The 21,408-nt window shown below is 36.0% G+C and overlaps 1 protein-coding gene, 1 long non-coding RNA gene and 1 pseudogene across 5 annotated transcripts; all 3 read left to right on the top strand.

Annotated features, from left to right (window-relative positions):
* Positions 1-96: 96 nt before the first annotated feature.
* On the top strand, positions 97-5,799 carry LOC112181633 (glutamate receptor 1.4). Of its 3 annotated transcripts, none has more exons than XM_040512994.1 (6): positions 97-1,455; positions 1,749-1,917; positions 2,155-3,458; positions 3,837-4,140; positions 4,374-4,744; positions 5,362-5,799. In XM_040512994.1, the coding sequence occupies exons 2-6, from the start codon at positions 1,773-1,775 to the stop codon at positions 5,755-5,757; spliced, it is 2,520 nt and encodes an 839-aa protein (XP_040368928.1). In that variant the 5' UTR covers positions 97-1,455; positions 1,749-1,772; the 3' UTR covers positions 5,758-5,799. The 3 variants fall into 3 exon arrangements, with proteins under 3 accessions (XP_040368928.1, XP_024175781.1, XP_040368927.1); XM_024320013.2 differs by having other exon boundaries at positions 1,744-1,917; XM_040512993.1 differs by lacking the exon at positions 97-1,455 and having other exon boundaries at positions 1,477-1,917.
* Positions 5,800-8,898: 3,099 nt separating this feature from the next.
* LOC112182546 lies at positions 8,899-11,275 on the top strand (annotated as a pseudogene).
* Positions 11,276-16,813: 5,538 nt separating this feature from the next.
* On the top strand, positions 16,814-18,979 carry LOC121052210. 2 transcript variants are annotated; one of them, XR_005808467.1, is made up of 5 exons: positions 16,814-16,942; positions 17,262-17,396; positions 17,478-17,587; positions 17,669-17,717; positions 18,584-18,979. It is a non-coding gene; the product is annotated as an uncharacterized LOC121052210 (long non-coding RNA). The 2 variants fall into 2 exon arrangements; XR_005808460.1 differs by having other exon boundaries at positions 18,579-18,979.
* The last annotated feature ends 2,429 nt before the right edge of the window (positions 18,980-21,408 follow it).

The raw sequence follows: 21,408 nt of genomic DNA, 5'->3' as shown, positions 1-21,408 counted from the left end.
TGATGTTTGCTATGCAGTAGTAGCTTGATCGCATTACCACATGATTTACTTGCTGATTATGTGTATCAAGTGTGACTCTGTTTCTTTCTGTAATTCATACTTGTAATTTGCAATAATTGCATCGATTGAATAGGTGGAGAAAACTAATCGTACCTAGTAACAGCCTCTTTTGCATACGCATTAGGTTACCCGTTAGAGATTACAATGAGGATTAGTATCTGCAGCAATTTGTTTGCTTGCTGGTTATTTCTTTGTTGGTGTCTATTTTTGGGCAGGATGGAGCTCTTGTCTTTGAGGGAGCTTATAGCTTCAATGGCATAATACGTATCCCTTTGGGCAGCAAGAGTTTGATCCTCACCTTTTACCCGTACTTTGATTAAGAAACCTGACATATATACAGTATACACGCTTTGTTCTATTTCTTGCTGAAAGAATGAGTTTTGAAAAAGAAAACATGATTCGGTTCTGCTCTTTGTTATTTCAGTTTACTGTTTCTGAGGAATTGGGTAATCTTGTCTGTTTACTACTAAAATAGGACAGTGAAAGGCATCAAATCTGAATAAACCTACTAAATCACCATATTTTTTAGCTGTGGCTATTTGTAAGAAAAGATGAATGAGTTGGGTTCATTTCTACCTGGAACATAACAGGAACTTACAGAGGTCTGTAACTTGTGGCCATTTGTTTGTGCATAAGTTCTGTATTACTAACTGGTTCATATAATATTCTTATAACTTTCCATAGAATTGTGCACTGTGAAACTTATTGGTGTAGTAACTGCATAAGAATCTAACGTTGTAAAATTTAGCGGATTCTGTAAAACTCTAAAAGTGGGGAGGGGGTTTATGGTTTAGGTTGGGGGAGCTGCCATGATTTCTGGAGGATATTTCTTGAACATGATTTTGCAACTGGTCTAGCAGGTCATGTTATATAGCAGTTTGAACCCTTTTGAATATGCAGAACTAACCTCGAGATGTGCCAGAGATTTCAGAGCTCTTCTGGACAGTGGAAGTTATGTTCAACCTCTTGGGTTGACTTCGTTATAAGTAGTTGATTAGTGGTTCCAGCTTGTATTGTTTTTGACTCTTTGTAACACTATCACTTTAAAAAAAAAAAAATACAGTTGTGTATCAGACAAAAACTCACCAACCTCAACAAATCGGCAGTATTTCTGGTATTTTAGTCTTGCACCGTGGCTCCAACTTCTTATGTGGACAGGCATTGGGACTTTTATACTGTTGTAAATTTTCTTCTACTGTTAATACAAAAATTGACCGCCTGTTTTTACAGCAAAAATCGACTGCTGCCTGGTACTAACGAAATTGAAAGTGTAAATCCTCTTGTCAAGCGTAATCTTGTAGGAGCATTCTTGTCATTTACTACTCGATGAGTTTTTCACTGACAGCCCCCTAGTCTTATTAATAACATGATGCCAGAACATGCTTGCAAAACAAGGTATTGACTTTTTCCTTGTTATATCTGCATTTTAATTATATCAACAAGCCTTGGTCAACCTTTCAAAGTAGCTTCCTCGAATGATCATATAAATTTAACTATACAATTAAGCAGGAGGATATGTATATATCCAGAGCTGCTAATACATTAAGTTGGTGATCAATATGGAGTTTCAAGAGTTGAGGCAAACAGTCATCCTGGCCTTTGTGACTTTCTGTTGCCTCATTGGTCACTTGTGTGCTGATATTGAAAAAACAAACAGTGATACTAGTCCTGTTGTTGTTGAAGATCAGGTTCATGTCGGTGTCATTCTCGATATGGGATCAAGGGAAGGAAAGATTATTCTCAGCTGCATATCAATGGCCCTCTCTGATTTTTACCATCTGCATGATAACTACAGTACAAGAGTAGTTCTCCACAGTAAGGATTCCAAAGGTGAACCTCTGCCTGCTCTGTCAGCTGGTGAGCAATTGATTCTTTCCAACAATTTATTGTGTTTCAACACCTTTGGTGTTAATTCAATCCTTTATATTGCTGGGAAATTTTAATTACTACCACCTATATAATCATATGTATTTGTACAACAGTAGGTGTAAAATGCTCAACATCTTTATTCAGTACAAAGTTGTTAGCGAAATATATCTTTCCATTTCCGGATTCACCTATTTCTAATTAATCTTTACTTGTTACTTGATTCAGCCCTTGGTCTTTTGGAAAACATCAAAGTGGAATCAATAATTGGTGCACAGACAAGAGCAGAAGCAAACCTTTTGGCAGAATTAGGAGAAGCGGCCAAACTGCCTGTAATGTCTCTTTCTCGTCCTCTGACTGACAATAAATATCCTTTCCTCGTTGAGATTATGCGCAGTGATCAAGCTGCTGAAGTTAGGGGAATCAGTGCACTTATTGAAGTATTCAAATGGAGGGATGTTATAATTTTATATGATAACAAAGAATATGAGAAAGACTTCATTCCATCATTAGTCAACTCTTTCCAAGAGATCACACATCGGAGTGTTTCATACAAGAGTTCCAATATTGCTTCCTCCTCATCAAATGAAGAAATCATTGAAGAGCTCCAAAAGCTGACGAGATTGAAGATTAAGGTATTTGTGGTGCATGTGTCACATTTGCTTGCACCACGCCTTTTCTTAATTGCAAATAAGTTAGGGATGATGAGTGAAGGGTATGCTTGGATTGTGACTTCGAGTAGCATGAATTTATTGCAAGCCATGAATTTATCTGTTATCGAGTCAATGCAAGGAGTGCTGGGTTTCAAGTCGTCTATTCCAGCATCAATAAACCTTCACAGTCTTACAACAAGATTGAGGAGGAAGTTTTACATGGAGGATCCAAATATGGAAGCGATTCGGGAGTTGAGTGCAGATGGGATCTGGGCATATGATGCAACTTGGGCTCTAGCAGAAGCAGTTGAAAGAGCAAGGCTTAAAAATTCTACAACTAGATCCTCCAAAGATGGAGCTGTGCTTCTTAATGAGATGTTGCAGACTAGATTTAAAGGTTTAAGTGGTGAAATTCAATATGTGAATGGGAAACTGATTCCATCAGAACCATTTGGGATAGTTAATGTTATTGGAAAAGGTGAGATCAAAAGGATTGGATTTTGGCCTTGCAAAGAAGAAGTAAAATCCAGAAAAGGGTCACCCTATCAGCAGCTTATTCATAGTAGGAGAAATTTAGCTTCTACAATTGATCTTGAAAGAGTCATCTGGCCTGGAGGATCCAAAAGGGAATTGAGTAGTAGTGAAACAATTAAACTAAGAATTGGTGTTCCAGTGAGATTCGGGTTCAAGGAACTTGTTCGTGTTGAGCATGATCTTGAAACCAACACAACTCATGTCACTGGCTTTTCTATAGATGTATTTAAAGCTGCAATTGGAGCTTTGCCGTATGAAGTGCAATACGAGTTTATTCCATTTGAGGATGCCAATGGAAATTCTGCAGGGACTTATAATGATCTTGTTTACCAGGTTTATCTCAAGGTACACATGCTTTAACTTACTATTACTAGCTCATTTGTTAACGTGTTAATATGCATGTATTGCATACCCATGCAATCTAAATATATCAAGCGGTACAATCCATTGACAAAACTTAACAGGAGGAGACATTATTTTTTTGGCCAATACAAATGATCTCTTTAATTGCTTGCTAATTTATTTTGCTATATTTAGTATATCTGTAGTATATTACATATGCTGACACTCAGATTTAGATGCTCTCTTCCAATCAAGGATTTTTGATCATCTCTATCCATTACTGCATGTCTTCTTTCAGTTACTTCGTTGTATAGAAATTTCTAATTTATAGATCTTTCCTGCCACATGCATATTGGGCGTACCTGTGGATCGATACCCTAGAAATTCGATGCTGTTGTTGGAGATGTTACTATCACAGAGAACAGATCTCAGTATGTTGATTTTACAATCCCATATACTGACTTAGGTGTGGGAATGTTGGTACCAAATGCCAAGGAAAACATGTGGATTTTCTTTAAACCACTTTCAAAATATCTTTGGATAACAACTGCTGCTTTCTTTATCCTTACTGGCTTTGTTGTCTGGATAATTGAGCATCCTACTAATGAAAACTTCCGAGGCACAGCAGCAGAACAAATTGGAACAGTATTCTGGTTCACCTTCTCTTCTCTTGGGTTCACTTATAGTAAGTGCTGTATCTGAGTTATTCCAATTATATACAAGTCTTCCTGTCAAGTGTCAAGTGATTGATGTATGTTCTTATATTAAAATCTTGTTTGCAAGTTGATTAAGTTGATTCTTAGTTGCTCTCGTGGTGCTCAGTAAGCTTCAATAATTACGTTATGCTTGTTTTCTAACATTTGTTCTATAGATGCTAGCAAAGAACATGACACATAAACTTTCTTGTTCATTCTGCAGCGGAGAAGTTGTCAAATAATTTGGCAAAGTTTGTAGTGATCATATGGGTGTTTTTAGTGCTTATATTGTCGTCGACTTACACTGCAACTCTAGCATCAATGATGACAGTCAAACAGATACAGTTAAACTCAAGGGGAAACTATATAGGTTACCAATCGGGTTCCTTAGGAGTTATAGTGAACTTGAATTTCAAAGGGATTAAGCCATATCGTTCAAGTGAGGAGTATTTTGTTGCTTTATCAAAAGGAAGCAAGCATAATGGTGTTTCTGGGGTTATTGACGAGGTTCCATACATCAACATCTTCCTCGCAAACTATTCTGCTGACTACTCGATGATTAAAACCAAGTCTATCACCAATGGTTTTGCCTTTGTGAGTAACCCCTCCCCTACTAGTCACTTTAACACATAAATTCATTTGTTGATGCATCTGCTAATATGAACGGAGCTTTTGTAAGACTAATCTCGATTCAGGAATCTGAAAATGTAAAGCCTTGTGTTGCAACATATTACGTCCTAGACAACCTGTCCATCTATTACCATTTGGTTTTCTGTTGGACCTAATTTCTTATGGTATTAGAGCAGGCCTCCACAGGTCACTGGAAAACATGTTTTGTGTCATTTACTCATGTATCCGGCTCATTTGGCCGCCACATGAAGGCATGTTGAGGGTAATCCCAGATTGGGAATGCAATATGTTCCAACATATAATGTTCTAGTACGTTAGATCGGATGCTACAAATTATTCAGCTTCTAAAATATGGGAGACACTGTTATGGCTCCAGCCTTCTTTGTCTTCAAATCACCGACCATCCATGTCTTTAGTTTTCTACTAATCTACTGTGCACAAATTGAGCTAAATCCAAAACAGTTTTAGCATATTTGATTATAATTATGCTTGTTTGGTTGAGCATCTGAAGCACTCACAGTCTGAATCTATAGAGCTTGTTTATCAGCTTATTAATTTGTAGTCAATTTTTGGCATTCCAGGTTTTCCCTAAAGGTTCGAAACTGGTTCAAGATGTGTCAAGGAAAATTGAACGTCTGAGACAGGAAGAAAAGCTTATAGAGATGGAGAAGACCTGGTTTCTTCGAAAAACAACTCTCATGTCTGATGAGGATATTAATAACAAAGATCCCAATACGATTGACCTCTACGACATCCGCGGTCTATTCGTTATTAGTGGCGCTTCTTTAGCGATTGCTCTTTTCTTATTCATAGTTGTATCCCATAGATTTAGAAATCTGATTAGAGGACTAGTGCAGTTGATTGGAAGACAACTACAGCGTTTAAGGATGTTTGTCTCCAACAAAGTATGCAGTAGAACTGAACAAAACTGCTGCATGTCACTTCCTATGCAATTGTACATATACACTGTCCGATAATCACTAAAACAAATATAGTTCGATACTTCGATGCATTTGATAGATTCTGTTGTTCAGAAAATCGTTTGCATGTGCTTAATATTGTGATTTTAAAACTCTGTTTTGGGTAGTAATTAACAAAGTCCTCACTTAATTTATATATAGGCTTATATTGTAAAGGCAGTGACATGCAGTACGTTTTGTTCATGAGTATATATAATGCTCCCTTCATGCTCATTTTTATTTAGAAGACTTTCGTTCTTTTCGACTTTTCTTTCTGTACATATCATGACTCATGGTTCACTAGTAATTAATACTCAAGTAAATTACTTACTCAAGCCAGAAATGAAAATAAACTGCAGAACAGAAATAGTAGCAGATAACGTACTAATCCATGACTAGTGGCAATGCACCGATCGATGCAAAATTATGTCATAGAAACTATTGTTCTACACTAGCATTTATATGTAAGTTCTCCAGAAAGGTCTGAATGTCTGATACATCTTCAATGGGTGTTTATGGAAATGATAGGAGCCAGTTAATTATCAGCATGTGTTCATGAACATGAATGTTAGAGGTTCAGTAAATGACATATCGATCACGATGCAAGCTTAAACAGTGCAAGTTTTTGTTACTTGCTGGTAGCAGGAACTTCCTGTAAGTACAAAAGTTTGTATGTTTTATGTGTTGGCATTCTCATACAAAAGCAAGTGAATCACCTTATCCCATTTCATCCTTAGAAGCTGGAAAAAGGACCTCAAATACTGATCTCGGAGAAGCATCAGGTAATCTCATATCATGGTTCTGCATATGCACTGAGATTGCAATCCCCAAGTCAATCCTACTTTTTAGGGAATTCGATTTTGGAAAGTATCTTTCGTTTTTTAAATATTATTTTAAGAAAGATATTTTCCAATTGTTAAAATCGTACCATTGAAGTCGTAATTGATTTAGGATCTGTTTATTTTAATGAAAATCTTTTATTAAAAGACTATTCCTATTAGGAGTCCAATTAGGGGTAAATGTGCATCTTACTTGATTAGAAAGAGTCTTTTAGGTATCATTGAAACTCTTGTTCCGTGTCAAATAGTTTCATCATTCTTTCATTCGTTTTCATGGTTCTCTTTCAAGATCAGTAGAGGAGTCTTTGATGCAAGAGAAGTGATTAAAGAAGATCATTCAAGTGGAGAAGGAAGAGATTCAAGACAAACACTTCACCTAGTTAGTCTAGTGACTATAGCCGAGTGTAGAGCTATTTGTGTCTGTAAAGAAACTTGTTCTTCACTACTAGTGCATTGATTTCATCTTTAGGTTCTCAAGAGTAAGAGCTAGCCCTGCAGTATTTTTAATCTCAAATTGAGGTTTTCATTGTGTAAATAATTTTTTAATCTCAAATTGAGGTTTTCACTGCATAAATAATCTTTAGGTTCTCAGTAGGGATTGCAATATACTTATCAATCGCCGATACCCAGAAACACGTTCATCTAAGTATTTTCACTTCCACCAAAAGTGCTAAAGATAATTTCTAAATACGTAAGCCATTACTACAGTCTCACTGTTGACTGTTGAGAGAAAGTCTCAACAATATATAAACACTGAAACCGCAGTATACATTTACAATCCAAAGTGTCATAAAATCCACATACTTAATTTGTTTCTCTATATATATTATGATCTATAGTGATTCAGCAGGAATTTTTGGGTATGGTGCAAGCCTTTAGTCTCATGGTCATTGGTAAACATAAAGCTTTTTCTGATAACCCGATCTAAATAACCAGTCTGGTTTGAAAAATTACTATTTCAATGTGGGAGTCATACATTCCCAACACGTGCTTCTAACTTCATTATTTAGTTACTAACTTACTTTCACTTTTGATCTCATATTCTCCTAAATCTATAACTTAGGAATGTCGTTGTTCCCGTATATGGTATTTGATTGGCCACCTAATTCATATATAAAATAGAATTTAATTACTACAGCTTGAGTTTTAACTAACGGAATTGATGTTAGATATGCTGGGGTTGGTCGAGCAAATCAATAGCTTTCATTTCAGATTGAGATGATTTAACCTACTCATCATCTTAATTTCCTTTCAAAAGGGCAACAAATTTATTTGGTCAAGGTTGGTCCATATTTAACATAGAAAAATACCTTGTACCCAACTATCTAACACTACTTCTCTAACAGACTAGTTTATCATTTTGATCGTGACCATCACATGTTGTGGACTAAATATCAAGTCATATAAAAATAGCCTTACGGACTTAGTATTTATTGCTTAAATCAAGTTATTAAATTGATGATTGTTTCGGTTTTTAGTTATCTTGGAAGAATCGAATGACATGAAAATATATTCTAGTTCTAACTCTATTTCTTACTTTTCTTTACCACTTGGGTTAAGTACAAGGCTTAACCATTGCTTTAGTATATGACAAATCAATGCCTTTTTATTCTCTTTTTAAGGCGACAATTTTATTTAGAGAAATAAAAGTGCCTCTAGATAGAATTGCACTCAAGCAAGACCAAGCATATATTATTGCAACTTGCAAGCTCTAGAGATGAATATTGACACATTAATTTATGTATTTACATGAAAAAGAGTTTCAATATATACATGACTTCTTTTGCTTTTATAACACAAGAAATAAGATTAAAAAGTAAGGAAAAAATCTTAAACCTTAAAAAATTCGATTACATGGTGGAGATAATTAATCGAAATTTTTCTCACTGATCTCTCCGCTCAAACATTATCAACCTTTCGTGTGCAAATAAGGTACAAATAAAGTTTTGAGGAAATGAACTTATACAAATATGAATAATGGGTTTGACCAATGTTTTATTTGTGTGTGTATAAATAATGGTCAAATTCAAGGAGATCCTAAAAAAAACTCATTAATTCAATCAGAAAGAAGACTTGTAAAGCAAGCCTTCATTATCATAGAAATAACTAATATTCTTAATTGGTTATAAATATAGGCGAGTGGGTACAACCGTGCAACAACTCCTATAGGGTTGAACTAAGTTCATCAATCAAAACGTAATCTGCATGCCAACCTCAAACAACAAACCTATTATTTCCTATATCTAAAGCACCCCCTATCTATCACTTTGTCACTCACTAATCCAATTACATCTCAATATTCAACCTAAAGCTCGCTTAAGCAAGCATAGAGATACAATGGAGCTCAGTAGCATTTTCCTACTCGGCCTTTGCCTCCTCTTTGCTTCATCAGCAATGTCGACCTTGGCCAATCCCAAAGCTCACCACCATGAATTTGTTGTAAGTTATATATATATATATATATAGATCATTTAGTTAACTCTATTCTTTTTATTCTTAATTAGTTACTGAACATCTAATTAACTATATGGAATGGAACTGATATAGATCCAAGCAACACCAGTGAAGAGGCTGTGCAAAATCCACAACAGCATCACTGTGAATGGACAGTACCCTGGACCAACCTTGGTAGTAAACAATGGCGACACTCTGGTTGTCAAAGTTACCAACAAAGCTCGATACAAAGTCACAATTCACTGGTAATTACCACCACATGGTTGAGGCCGAACTACAGTTTGGTTAAACCACATACATGCATAAATATATACATACATTTCAGGCATGGTATTCGGCAAATGAGAACTGGATGGGCGGATGGGCCGGAATTTGTAACTCAATGCCCGATTAGGCCAGGAGGGAGTTACACCTACCGGTTCACAGTCCAGGGCCAAGAAGGTACTCTCTGGTGGCACGCTCATAGCTAATGGCTTAGAGCCACCGTGTATGGAGCACTTATTATTCATCCAAAACAAGGAGACTCGTATCCATTCCCTACATCAAATCGTCAAGCAACACTTCTTCTCGGTGAGTGGTGGGACGCTAACCCTATTGACGTGGTGAGGAGAGCAACTCTCACAGGAGCAGCTCCGAATGTTTCTGATGCATACACCATCAACGGTCAACCTGGTGATCTTTACAATTGCTCCAGCAAAGGTTTGGTTCTTAATCCACCATTCAATATATCTCTAAAATAAACCTTATTAATTAGCTAGAGTTACCTAATTAAGTAATCAAAGTTGAACAAATGAAATACAACTTATAACACATCTACGGAATAAATTTTCGTACACTGATTTTGTGAATGTAATAACTAATATTCATCCATGGTGTACGTGACTATTTCTACGTATGCAGGGACTGTCGTAGTTCCCATAAACTCCGGTAAGACCAACCTTTTGAGAGTGATAAACGCCGCCCTCAACCAACCTCTTTTCTTCTCCGTCGCCAACCACAAGCTGACTGTGGTCGGTGCTGATGCCTCCTACACTAATGCTAGGACCCGGCCAGACCACCGATGTTTTAATCACCGGGGACCAGCCACCATCTCGATACTACTTGGCGGCACGTGCATATTTCAGTGCACAAAACGCGCCATTTGACAACACCACCACCACAGCCATTCTCGAATACATGTCCGTCGGTTGCAACACTACTAGTTGCAAAAAGGGTAAAACAGTAATTAAACCCATAATGCCAAAGCTGCCAGCTTTCAATGACACAAACACTGCATCTGCCTTCACTAAGAGCTTCAGAAGCCCTAGAAAAGTCGAAGTCCCAACTGAAATCGACGAGAACCTCTTCTTCACAATTGGTCTCGGACTCAACAAATGCCCTAAGCACTTTCGATCTAGAAGGTGCCAAGGCCCCAATGGCACACGCTTCACTGCTAGCATGAACAATGTCTCATTTGTGCTTCCAAACAACATGTCAATTCTCCATGCTTACCAGCAAAACATTCCTGGAGTTTACACTAGTGATTTTCCAGCCAACCCACCACGGAAATTTGATTACACTGGGAATGTCAGCAGCTCGCTTTGGCAACCCAGTTCTGGAACAAAGGGATACAAGTTGAAGTATGGGTCTAGAGTGCAGGTGGTGTTACAAGACACAAGTATTGTCACACCAGAGAACCATCCAATTCATCTTCATGGATATGATTTCTACATCCTTGCAGAGGGTTTTGGAAACTTCAATGCCAAGACGGATACTAAAAAGTTTAACCTTGTTGATCCACCTCTGAGGAGCACTGTGTCAGTGCCCGCAAATGGTTGGGCAGTCATCAGATTTGTAGCTGACAATCCAGGTAACAATTACTAATAAGCTAGCTAGGGTTACTTTGATATATGAATTCAATGACTAAATACTGACAGATTTTCACTTGACACTAAAATGTATTTGACATTTATTGATGTACGTATAGGTGCTTGGGTGATGCATTGTCACTTGGATGTTCATATCAACTGGGGTCTGGCCATGGTTTTCTTGGTGGACAATGGAGTTGGCGAGCTGAAAACAATAAAGCCTCCGCCTGCAGATTTGCCTCTGTGTTAAATGGATCATCAATCATCAATTAAAGGGATTCAGGATGTCATTGTTTTTGTTTTCCTGTATTCAGGATTTCAGGGTGTAAGTAGTTCGTGCTTTTTGTTCAATGTTCTTTTTGATAATTGTAGCTATTTTAAGAAGATGGTTATGGGGTTGCAGAACAGCGTTTTATAGCTTTAGTCAAGCATATGTTTTCCTTAAAGGCAGTGATAATGAAGATCAGAGTTCAATTATTTTGACTTGAAAATTAGTGTATGATATATAGATCCCTAGCTCGTATATATATGGTAACTAAAAGTTAACTCAGCAAGCCAATCGAACTTATTACTACCTAGGGTTTCAGTACGTGGGAGGGGAACAGTCCAACCACTTGGTGTCACTCGATCAACTACTGTAATACCAAAATTTGATACCACAAACTACTGATAGAATTATCATCGGATGAAAATCAGAAAAACTAATTACTCACCAAGCAATAAGCACATTGTCAGAAACTTTGAAGCAGCAAATAACTGTCAATTTGTCATCATCACTAAATTCAGCAACAGCGTCTAAAATAGATCGATATTGATGTTTGCAAACAGTTGTAATTAATCTAAACTCATTTCTTCTTTTAGTTGAAATTCATAATATATAAGATACTAACAAACAGTTTGTGTAGAGAATACAAATATGAGATGCCAATGTATGCATGGATAACTTAAATGAGCTGATCGTAGGTCAAATTACGTGTATATGCATGCATGTTTGGTGCAGGTAATTGTTTAACCTGCGCATCAACTTTCATTGCTTCTAACCTTATGTGAGAGATTTAAAAAAAAAAAAAGAGAGGGAAATAGCTAAAATTAAAAGGATATTATTGAGACTCTGCAATAATGAAAACGGATTATCAGGGAATAATTGCCAAATGAACAATTCTTAGGTTCATCCGTATTGTCAAACGGATATAGTTGACTTCAAACCTAGGGGCTTATTGTTGGGGGGGGGGGTGCTTGGGGTTGGATGTTTAATATCATATTATACATATCTCTAGAAATTTCCAAATGAACCACCTATATTGTCGATTAACATATTTTTATTTAATAAATTTATAATCCAACGGTCCAGATCTTAAATTAGTCTTTAAAGATCATTTCTATAAAAAATCAATCGAATCAGAAATCGTTTAATTATCTAATTGAATCAAACAAATGGATGGTTCTAACAACACTTACTACTATTATGATGAACTGTCCATATATTTCATAGAAATGAATAATTGAAAGGACTTCAATTTGATTGATTTTTTACAAAGCTAATCTTTATATTACGTTATACAAAATGAATGGTTGGATTAAAAAATTATAAAGTTATTATGCGTTAATCGACAATGAGGGTGAATATGCTCATTCACCCTATAGATGAACCTAAGAATTGTTCTTTCCAAATTCATTTTTTAATTAGTTACAGAGTGAATGTGCTTATTTTAATTAACATATAATAGTCTCTTAACAAACGCGGTGTGTCAATTGACTTTTTTTTTTTTACTTGATTAAGGGAAATTGTTTGATTTTTTTTTCCCTGCATTACTTCTGTAGTTGCAGTTAGAGAAGTTGGGAACCTTCTCCCACGTTCAAATATATATATATATATATATATACAGATCCTATCCAGAGCGGAGCTCCGCTTTGATATTAACGTGTGAAGTTCGAGTTTTGGGTCACTTTTCGGTCTCATATCCATATCTCGACCGTTCAGTTTTTAGGTGCTAGTGTATAGATCATCTCTGAAAATTTTCAGCCAAACTGATGATCGTTAAGGTATCTAACTCGCTTAAACCAATGGACGGACTGAATCTGTCAACCTGAACCGTACTAGCTTTAAGGCAATTATCAATGCTTTAATGATCATCATTTTGGCTGAAAATTTACAGAGACGATCTATGCACTAATACCTAAAAACTGAATGGTCGAGATGTAGATACGCGACCGAAAAGTGACCAAAAACTAGAACTTCACACGTTGATTTTCAAAGCGGAGCTCCGCTTTGGATAGGATCTGTATATATATATATATATATATATATATATATATATATATATATATTTAGAGACATATAGAGAATGATATTTTCGGATTTTCAAAAAATTAACTATTTTAAGAGGAATTGGCTTAATATATAAGATACTAGCGTTCTTCATACATGCTCTGCATGTGTAATATATATATATATTTTTTAAAGAAAATTAAAAAAATAAATAAAATACAGTTATTGCAGAGAGAAAACAGTGGGAGAGAAAAGTGGAGATGAGAAAATTTATTTTTTATTTTTTTAATAAAAATCTATTTTGTAATTGTCATATTTACCCTTGTGATTTAATTTATTTTCAAAATTTTTTAATTTTTCAGAGTTAAATCTGTCAAAATTTTTGATTTTGGCTAATAAAACCTCTTCTCTTAATAATAGTATAGATAATAGCATCTTTAGCAATGCTAACCCTTTTTTTGTTATTTTAGCCAAAATAGGTAAAAAGTCATTTTGGGTAGTCATTTTTAAAATACGTCTGCACCAGTTCTCTCCATTTTAGCTAGTTTTGAATTTATATTATTTATTGAATGAAGAAAAAATAGTTTAAATGTATTTATAAATTACCTAAAATTACTTAAAATGAATGTATTAAATTAACAAAAATAATAGAGAACCTCATCTCGCTCTCTATATTGAGGAATATGATAGCTAAAAGTTAAAATGACCAATTATATATAAGGCCATTTATAATTGTTTTTTTAGGCAAATGGCCACCAAATCTTTTTTTTTTCCTCTAAAAAAAAAAAAAAAAAAAAAGAGAACCTCATCCATGTAGTTTAAATGTATTTATAAATTACATAAAATTACTTAAAATGAATGTATTAAATTAACAAAAATAATAAAGAACCTCATCTCGCTCTCTATATTGAGGAACATGATAGTTAAAAGTTAAAATGACCAATTACTTATAAGGCCATTTATAAATGTTTTATTAGGCAAATAGCCACTAACTCTTCTTTTTTTTTCCTCATAAGGTCACTAAATTAAAATTTGTCTTAATTTTTGAATACTAAAAATCAACATATTTACAAAAATACCACTACAGTAAAAAGTCACCAATCTCTCCTCTTCGGCGAGGTCTCCGACAACTTCCAGCGTGGGTCTTCGGCGAACTCTGGCAAGGTCTTCAGCGACTTCGAACGAGGTCTCTGGCGAACTTCAGCAATGTCACTGGCTACATTCGGTGAGATTTTGGTGATCTCCGGCGAATAACAAAAAACTATTGTCACCAATATTAAAAGCTACTTTCATCAAACTAATAGCTACTCTCACTGTAGTAGTAAAGGAGGAGTCATATACGACCCTTTAAAAAAAAACCCTAGGGCAGCGCTATGTGTGCAGCCACCGAACCAAACAAACAAAGCGATCTCCGTCGCTATTCCTTTGATCCCAAATCGGTCAACATGTCCAACATTGATGCTGTAACATCATTCTTCGCTGAATCACTTGCGCTTGCTAGCAGTGATGTGGTGGATGTCTCACAAGCCTCGAATGGAATCCAGCGACGAGCCAAGCAATCCTTTCTATTGGCACGACCCCTAGTGAAGAAACCGGCCTCTTTGAATGATCTGAAACATTTTTTCCAGCGAGTATGGGTCCTTAATAAGGATTTCAAGATTCAAGAGAGGGTTCCAAACCGTTTTGTCCTGCCTTTTGATCAGTGCAAGGATCGTAACAAGGTTTTGAAGGGTGGACCATGGCGATTTAATCAGGCTCTGGTTGTGCTTCAAGAGTATGATGGCATTAAGGCTATTGAAGAGGTTGTTCTGACTATCTTCTTCTTCTGGGTTCGAATTAGCAACATACCGCTATTGTTCGAGGAGCCTGAGATGATCAGAAATATTGCTTCGGTGGCTGGTAAGTACCACTCTTTGCAAATATGGGCAAGGTTAGGGTTCATGTGGTACATGACATTTTGAAACCATTTGTCCTCAAGAAAACCCTAAAACTGGCGCCTAGGGTTGATGTTAAAATTTCATATTTTTTTGAAAATCTGGTGGGCAAGTGTAAGTGTGATCATTGCAATTTGATTTACCATGAAGAAGACCATTGCCCTTTGCTTGGTAGCCATGCTACAATAGGTATAGGACGTGGAGCTGGAGAACAGATCGAGGAAGGAATTTGTTGGTCCTTCTCTAGGGTTTGTCCAGCCGCATGGCAATTAAGTGAGGACTCAAACCCTAATGCCCACGTACTGCTGCTTCCCTACTTCTAGCCGGCTAGACAATAAGGACTACTCATTACTTGCACTCAAAATTCTTCTGTTTTTTTTTTCTTTGGCAAAGAGTTGGACTCAATGTAAACGGATAATAAAGCTTTTCTTTGTACCCATCTGCAAACTATACGATTTTCTAACTAAGAGTTCATTTCCCATTTCAGCCAGGTCATTTATATTTAAAAACGCAAATTAATAATTATCTGGTACCGCAACGGTTGACATTATCGTTTAATTGGCTAATATATATTTTTTCATTTTTTGTTTTGAATAATTGAGAGCTCATTGAAGAATGGAGACAAGCTAGACGTACACAATTTGGATAATAAATCAGCTGCATGCATGCTGCCATTGGTGTCCATATATAACTGAAATGCACTTGAATTGATCAGATCTATCTCATACCCATTTGATATTAGAATGGATGTTTAATGGATTGTGCTCTCTAATTAGGATTGCGCTGTCAAAAAAATTAGATAAGCATCGATTCATTCTATAATTCATTACATCATAAACAGCAACACACTTATGGACAAACTGAGATGAATAACTGTATATTTATTTCTTCAATCTATTACACTCTACTACACTAGTTTTATTCTAGGGGCACCAGCCACCCAATTCAGAATACTACAATATATATAACCTGCTGGATTTTTTACATCTTTAATCGAATTGTAATATATCAAAAAAATAAAGAGATGAAAATGTAAATTCAGCTTATTTGTTACAATGCATAATCGATCAATGTGAATATATGTATATGATAATATGATAGAAGTACTAATAATTAACAACAAGCTGCACAGACCTTAAAACATATATAAGATAGCATTCTGAATTGTTCTTCACTTAATTGGCATATTGCTTCCCTTTCTATTTTGGCTTTGGCTGGCAGAGCAGTTGGTTGCTTAGAAGAGCCACCGTTTCCCTTGGAACTGTTACTCTGTCCATTTGAACCCTTTCCCAAAACTTCTTGAGGAGAAGGCATGCTTACAACTACTTAAGAATACTTTTTTTTTTTGTCTTAATTAGGGATCTTGTTATCCTTTGCTTTGCCTATGTGTATTTATACATAGATGAAGGTTGCAGGTGTCGTGGGGTTAGTTTGTGAAATTGTGATATGGGAACTTTACTATAACGAGTTGCCCTAATGTTTAAGTAACATGGAATGTCGAAATTCTTTTACTAAAGTGAATTTTGTTAAATTGAACCAAACAGTACGTACTAGCTGGTAATAAAACTACAACCCAATGCCAACTATAGTTTTGTGGAAGCATCATGGTCACACACACATCCGACTTATCGACGTGTATAGGCAGAAAATAAGGAGTGTTTACGACACAACTCAAAGTACGTCGTATAAGACAAAAAAAAAAAACAAACTGAACATCGATCTAAATGGGAACTGGTCTCCTATAGTTAGACAGTCTTGCCCCGACTCTCTCTCTCTCTCTCTCTCTCGCTCGCTCGCTCGCTCAAAGCTGCTAAGACCAATCCGGCCTCAGTTGCTATCACGACTAAAGAATCAAGCAAGGTTTGTTATTGCGTTTATGAAGGTTTAAATTGATTGTAGGATTATTGCTCGTTTTGCCCTAATTTTCCCCTCTTCCAGGAGTGACATTGACAGACTCAAACTGTCGAAAAGACTAAACAGTAGCCTTAATCCCTTAACAGACTCAAAAGGACTGCTTCTCTACATTTTTCCCCATATATGAGAACAAAATATATTGCATAGATTTCAGTTGTGGGGATTTTAGGATTATTGCTTCTGAAATTTTTTCTGTAGAGGTAGGGTTAAGGAGGAGGACGACCTTATCTCTCATTCCTTTTCTGATGGGGACCAAATTTTACAGGTTGTTGTCTATGAGTAACCTCTCAGGTCTCTCTATCGCTGCCCTAAATTGGTGATTTCTGTTCGTCTCAATCAGGTGATTTCTGTTCGTCTCAATCCGGCCTCAGTTGCTATCACGACTAAAGAATCAAGCAAGGTTTGTTATTGCGTTTATGAAGGTTTAAATTGATTGTAGGATTATTGCTCGTTATGCCCTAATTTTCCCCTCTTCTTTCAGGTCTCTCTATCGCTGGCCCTAAATTGGTGATTTCTGTTCGTCTCAATCAGGTGATTTCTGTTCCTCTCAATCTGGCCTCAGTTGCTATCACGACTAAAGAATCAAGCAAGGTTTGTTATTGCATTTATGAAGGTTTAAATTGATTGTAGGATTATTGCTCATCATACCCTAATTTTCCCCTCTTCTTTCAGGTCTCTCTATCGCTGCCCTAAATTGGTGATTTCTGTTCTTCTCAATCAGGTAAGGTCATTCAATTTATCGATTTTTTTTTGTTTTCTATGAACTAGGTGAGTCTTCTTTTTGTGATTCCTCTATTGTGAATTGATGAGGGTTTAGTTACTGAGTCGTCTATGAAAGGGGAAGGTTGTGATTCATCTTTGTTGAAGATGTTCAATTTTGTGTTTGCTGAAAATTCCCAATTGCAATTTGTAGTGACCTGGTATGTGTGAACCAACCCCATTTTATGCTTCTGAAATTGAATGCGAGAAAGTTAGTCTTAAGTTTCTGGATGCATCCAACACTTGATGATCATTGATTTATACACACACACACACACTTTTTATATACATATATATACTTGTCAGTTTCTGGATGCATCCTTCAAGATTTTGTTGTGATAACCACAAATTCTGTAGGGAAAAAAAAGATGGTAGAACTACCATAGATATGCTTGTGGTATGGGAAAGCCTTCATGCCCTCTGACATCAATCGCTCATGTACTATATTCCTTTGGTACCAAAGCAACATAACCAACTATAGGGCAATTCATATTCGTGTTAAGTGGCTGTGTTTATGTCATGTCATTTTGTTTTTTGGTGGCTGTTCTTTCCTCTTTGGTTTGCTGCCAAGCTATTCTTTGCTGGGTTGCTTCTGTATATGGGTGGCCTTATCAATTATTTGAGTGCTACTGCTGCATCTTTCATCTTTTATTGCTATTTTGGTTTTCTCTTTTTTTGCTGCTGCAGCATTTTTCACCTTATGCTGCTGCAGAATTTTCATCTTATGCTGCTATGTATCTGAAGACTTGAGAGGGTAAAGACTTGACATGTTTTTGAGCTGATCTTTTGCTAGTAGTTAAGTTTCTCCTTTTCTTCTTTAAAGCAAAGGTGATCCATATCTCCGTCGCCAAGATCCTTGAGAAAATAGAAATACAAGCATGCCTTCTCCTCAGGAAGTGTTGGGAAAGGGTTCAGATGGACAGGGTGGTTCTAATGGAAATGGTGGCACTCAGCCACCGACTGCTCAAGATGTACTTGGCCGGCCGAAATGACAAGGAAAACTGTTATGCGAAGAATTGCTCAATGATACTCTTCTCTGTTCCGGTCTCTGCAGATATACGCATGCAAGTCTTAACTTATATTTACAAATTATCTTAATTTTTGTACATATTACAAGTCTATTCAAATATGTAGACATATCGAAAAGGAGTGGCTGGTGCTCCCTGAATAAATCCCACTGGGTGTGTAATAGATCGAAGAAATTAATATATACAATATACATATTTATTATTTCAATGTGTTCATAACTTATGCTGTATTTCAATATATATAAGAATTCATGTGAATGGCTGCCTCTTTGCTTTACGTTTATTCGACCGGGGGTTCCAGAGCAGACACCATGAAAGTATATGCTTGTTGAGTTCAATTGTGATCACATTACTGAATTTTTTAAAAACTGATAAAACGGAAGATCAAGAACGATTTGTATCAATATCAATTCTAATAAGGTAATATAGGCTTGCTTCCCAAGTAGAGAGCAAAATTCATGGAAAGCTTGGTTCTGATAAAATAATCGAGGCATTATTGAGAATGTAGAGTTGTAGAGTGTCGCTCCATATTGGAAATTCGTGACATTCAAAAAGAGTTTTTAAAAATATGGTAATTCCACATACTCAAAAAAAAAAAAAAAAAAAAAAAGAGTTTTTAAAATATGAGCATCTCCAACCATTCTAAATTGATTTTGAGTGTGACGCTCTTATTATTTTATCTTGTGATTAGAGCGGATTAGGCCACTTATATATATGTATAGCTTAAAAATTCTCCACACGTCTCACTTGTTGAGAATGAGTTGATAGTTTTTAACTCTTAATATATTTTGAATCTGAACATTAATATTATGAATCTAACATGTGATGAGAAGTGTTTGTTGGTCCTCTATTGACTCTTGTCTCCATTATTCAATTAGCTAGAGATTCAACGTTGAATTCCATTATTCCTTTTTGTCATTTGTTTAGGCTCTTGACTTGTGAAGCTTAATATTAATTTGTTAAGAATCGTCAAATATATATCAACTTCAATGGTTAACAGTATCGAATATAAATGTACGTGTAAGTTCGGATCAATTGTAGTGCTGTAGAGTGTAGACGTGTATGCATGCATGTTAGAATTCAAATATAGAAAAATATATACTGATTCGTATATGTTGGGACCGATAACTATTTTAAATTCATGTTAGATTCGAACTCATTTTAATATGAATATAGTAAATTACAATGAAGAATATATATGTTAGATTCGAACTCATTATATATATAATGGGACACCAAAGCAGAAGCAGTCTTGGGAACCAGCAGCTTCAGGGAAATGGAAACTCAATGTTGATGGTAGTTTCCTTCCTAATATTGCTCATGGAGGTGTTGGAGGTGTCTTGAGAGATGATGCAGGACATTTTAGGGCTGCCTTTGCAACTCCTGTGCCAGCTGTAGCTTCTGCAAGACAGGTAGAACTGTGTGCTATTCGGGAGGGCTTGAAAATGGGGTCAACTATGCAAATTAGCAATATCATCAGCGAAACAGATTGTTTGGAAGCTGTTTCTTGTATTGCTGACACACAATTCACTCATGTAAATGATGAGGGATCATAGATGACATTCGTCAGGAACTTCATCAAAGGCCTGCAGATATTGCAGTGCAGCATACTCCACGAGTTTGTAATCGAGTAGCTCATTGTCTAGCTAACTCTGCCTAGCTATGAGGCTAGTAATGGATCCATTTGGTTAGTGAAACCTCCAGACTTCATTCTGGAAGTTCTAAAAACTGATTGTAATCATTTAAGGTAGTTTTTACCTCTTCGAATGAAGTAATATTCCTTGGTTCAAAATATATATATATATATATATATATATATATATAATGGGACACTATTTCAATCATGTGTTATTTGTACAGGGTTACTTATTGCTTTGATATTAAAGCGTCAAGTACTTCTTGTAAATACCACATGAACTTTCTGTGCATACGTCTAATTTTTATTTTTTTTTGGTCGAAGGGAAGAATCAATTAAGAAGGCACAAGGCCGCAACAACAGCACAAAGGGACACAGCCCAAAACAAACGCATGATTCACATAGTCAAATGCCAAAAAAAGCAAAGACTAGAGAAAACAAAGAAAAGAAACAAACAGCTGAAAACATAAAGCTACAAGCAAACCAGAAAAAAGAAGAAACAACCACTGCAAAGCCTAGAAACGGGAAGCACCGAAATCCAACAAACATGAAGCAGCAACAGAAGATTCCGGTTAGCTGAAGCAACCAACTAAAGAAATAGCCACCATCTAATTGAGTTTCTTATCTTGGGAAAATTCTGTGCATAATTTTCTTTTATTTCATTTTCATCAATTTCTTTGACTGATTGGTCACACGCCCGATTGAGTGCCCTGACACTATTTAGAAATATTTTGGTCAGCTTTATATATAGAGTTTTACATATATAAGAATGAATGAGATTCAATAGGGTTTTACATTTTGAGTCTGATCAATTTATAAGCCTTTTCTCTCTGGTAAGAAAGATTATGAGGGTTTAGGGGTTGAATTTTGACCTCTGAAAGTGGAACTATAAATATAGGCCTAGGCAATTGGCATGAAAACCTAGTTTTCATGGGTGAGATGACTAGCTAAACTTCCTTTATTTCCAAGAATTTATACTTACTGGTAAA

Source organism: Rosa chinensis, chromosome 1, assembly GCF_002994745.2.
Source record: "Rosa chinensis cultivar Old Blush chromosome 1, RchiOBHm-V2, whole genome shotgun sequence".
In the NCBI taxonomy this organism is placed as follows: domain Eukaryota; kingdom Viridiplantae; phylum Streptophyta; class Magnoliopsida; order Rosales; family Rosaceae; genus Rosa; species Rosa chinensis.
Note: the sequence above shows the minus strand (reverse complement) of the source record. Positions and strands in the feature narration are given on the sequence as shown.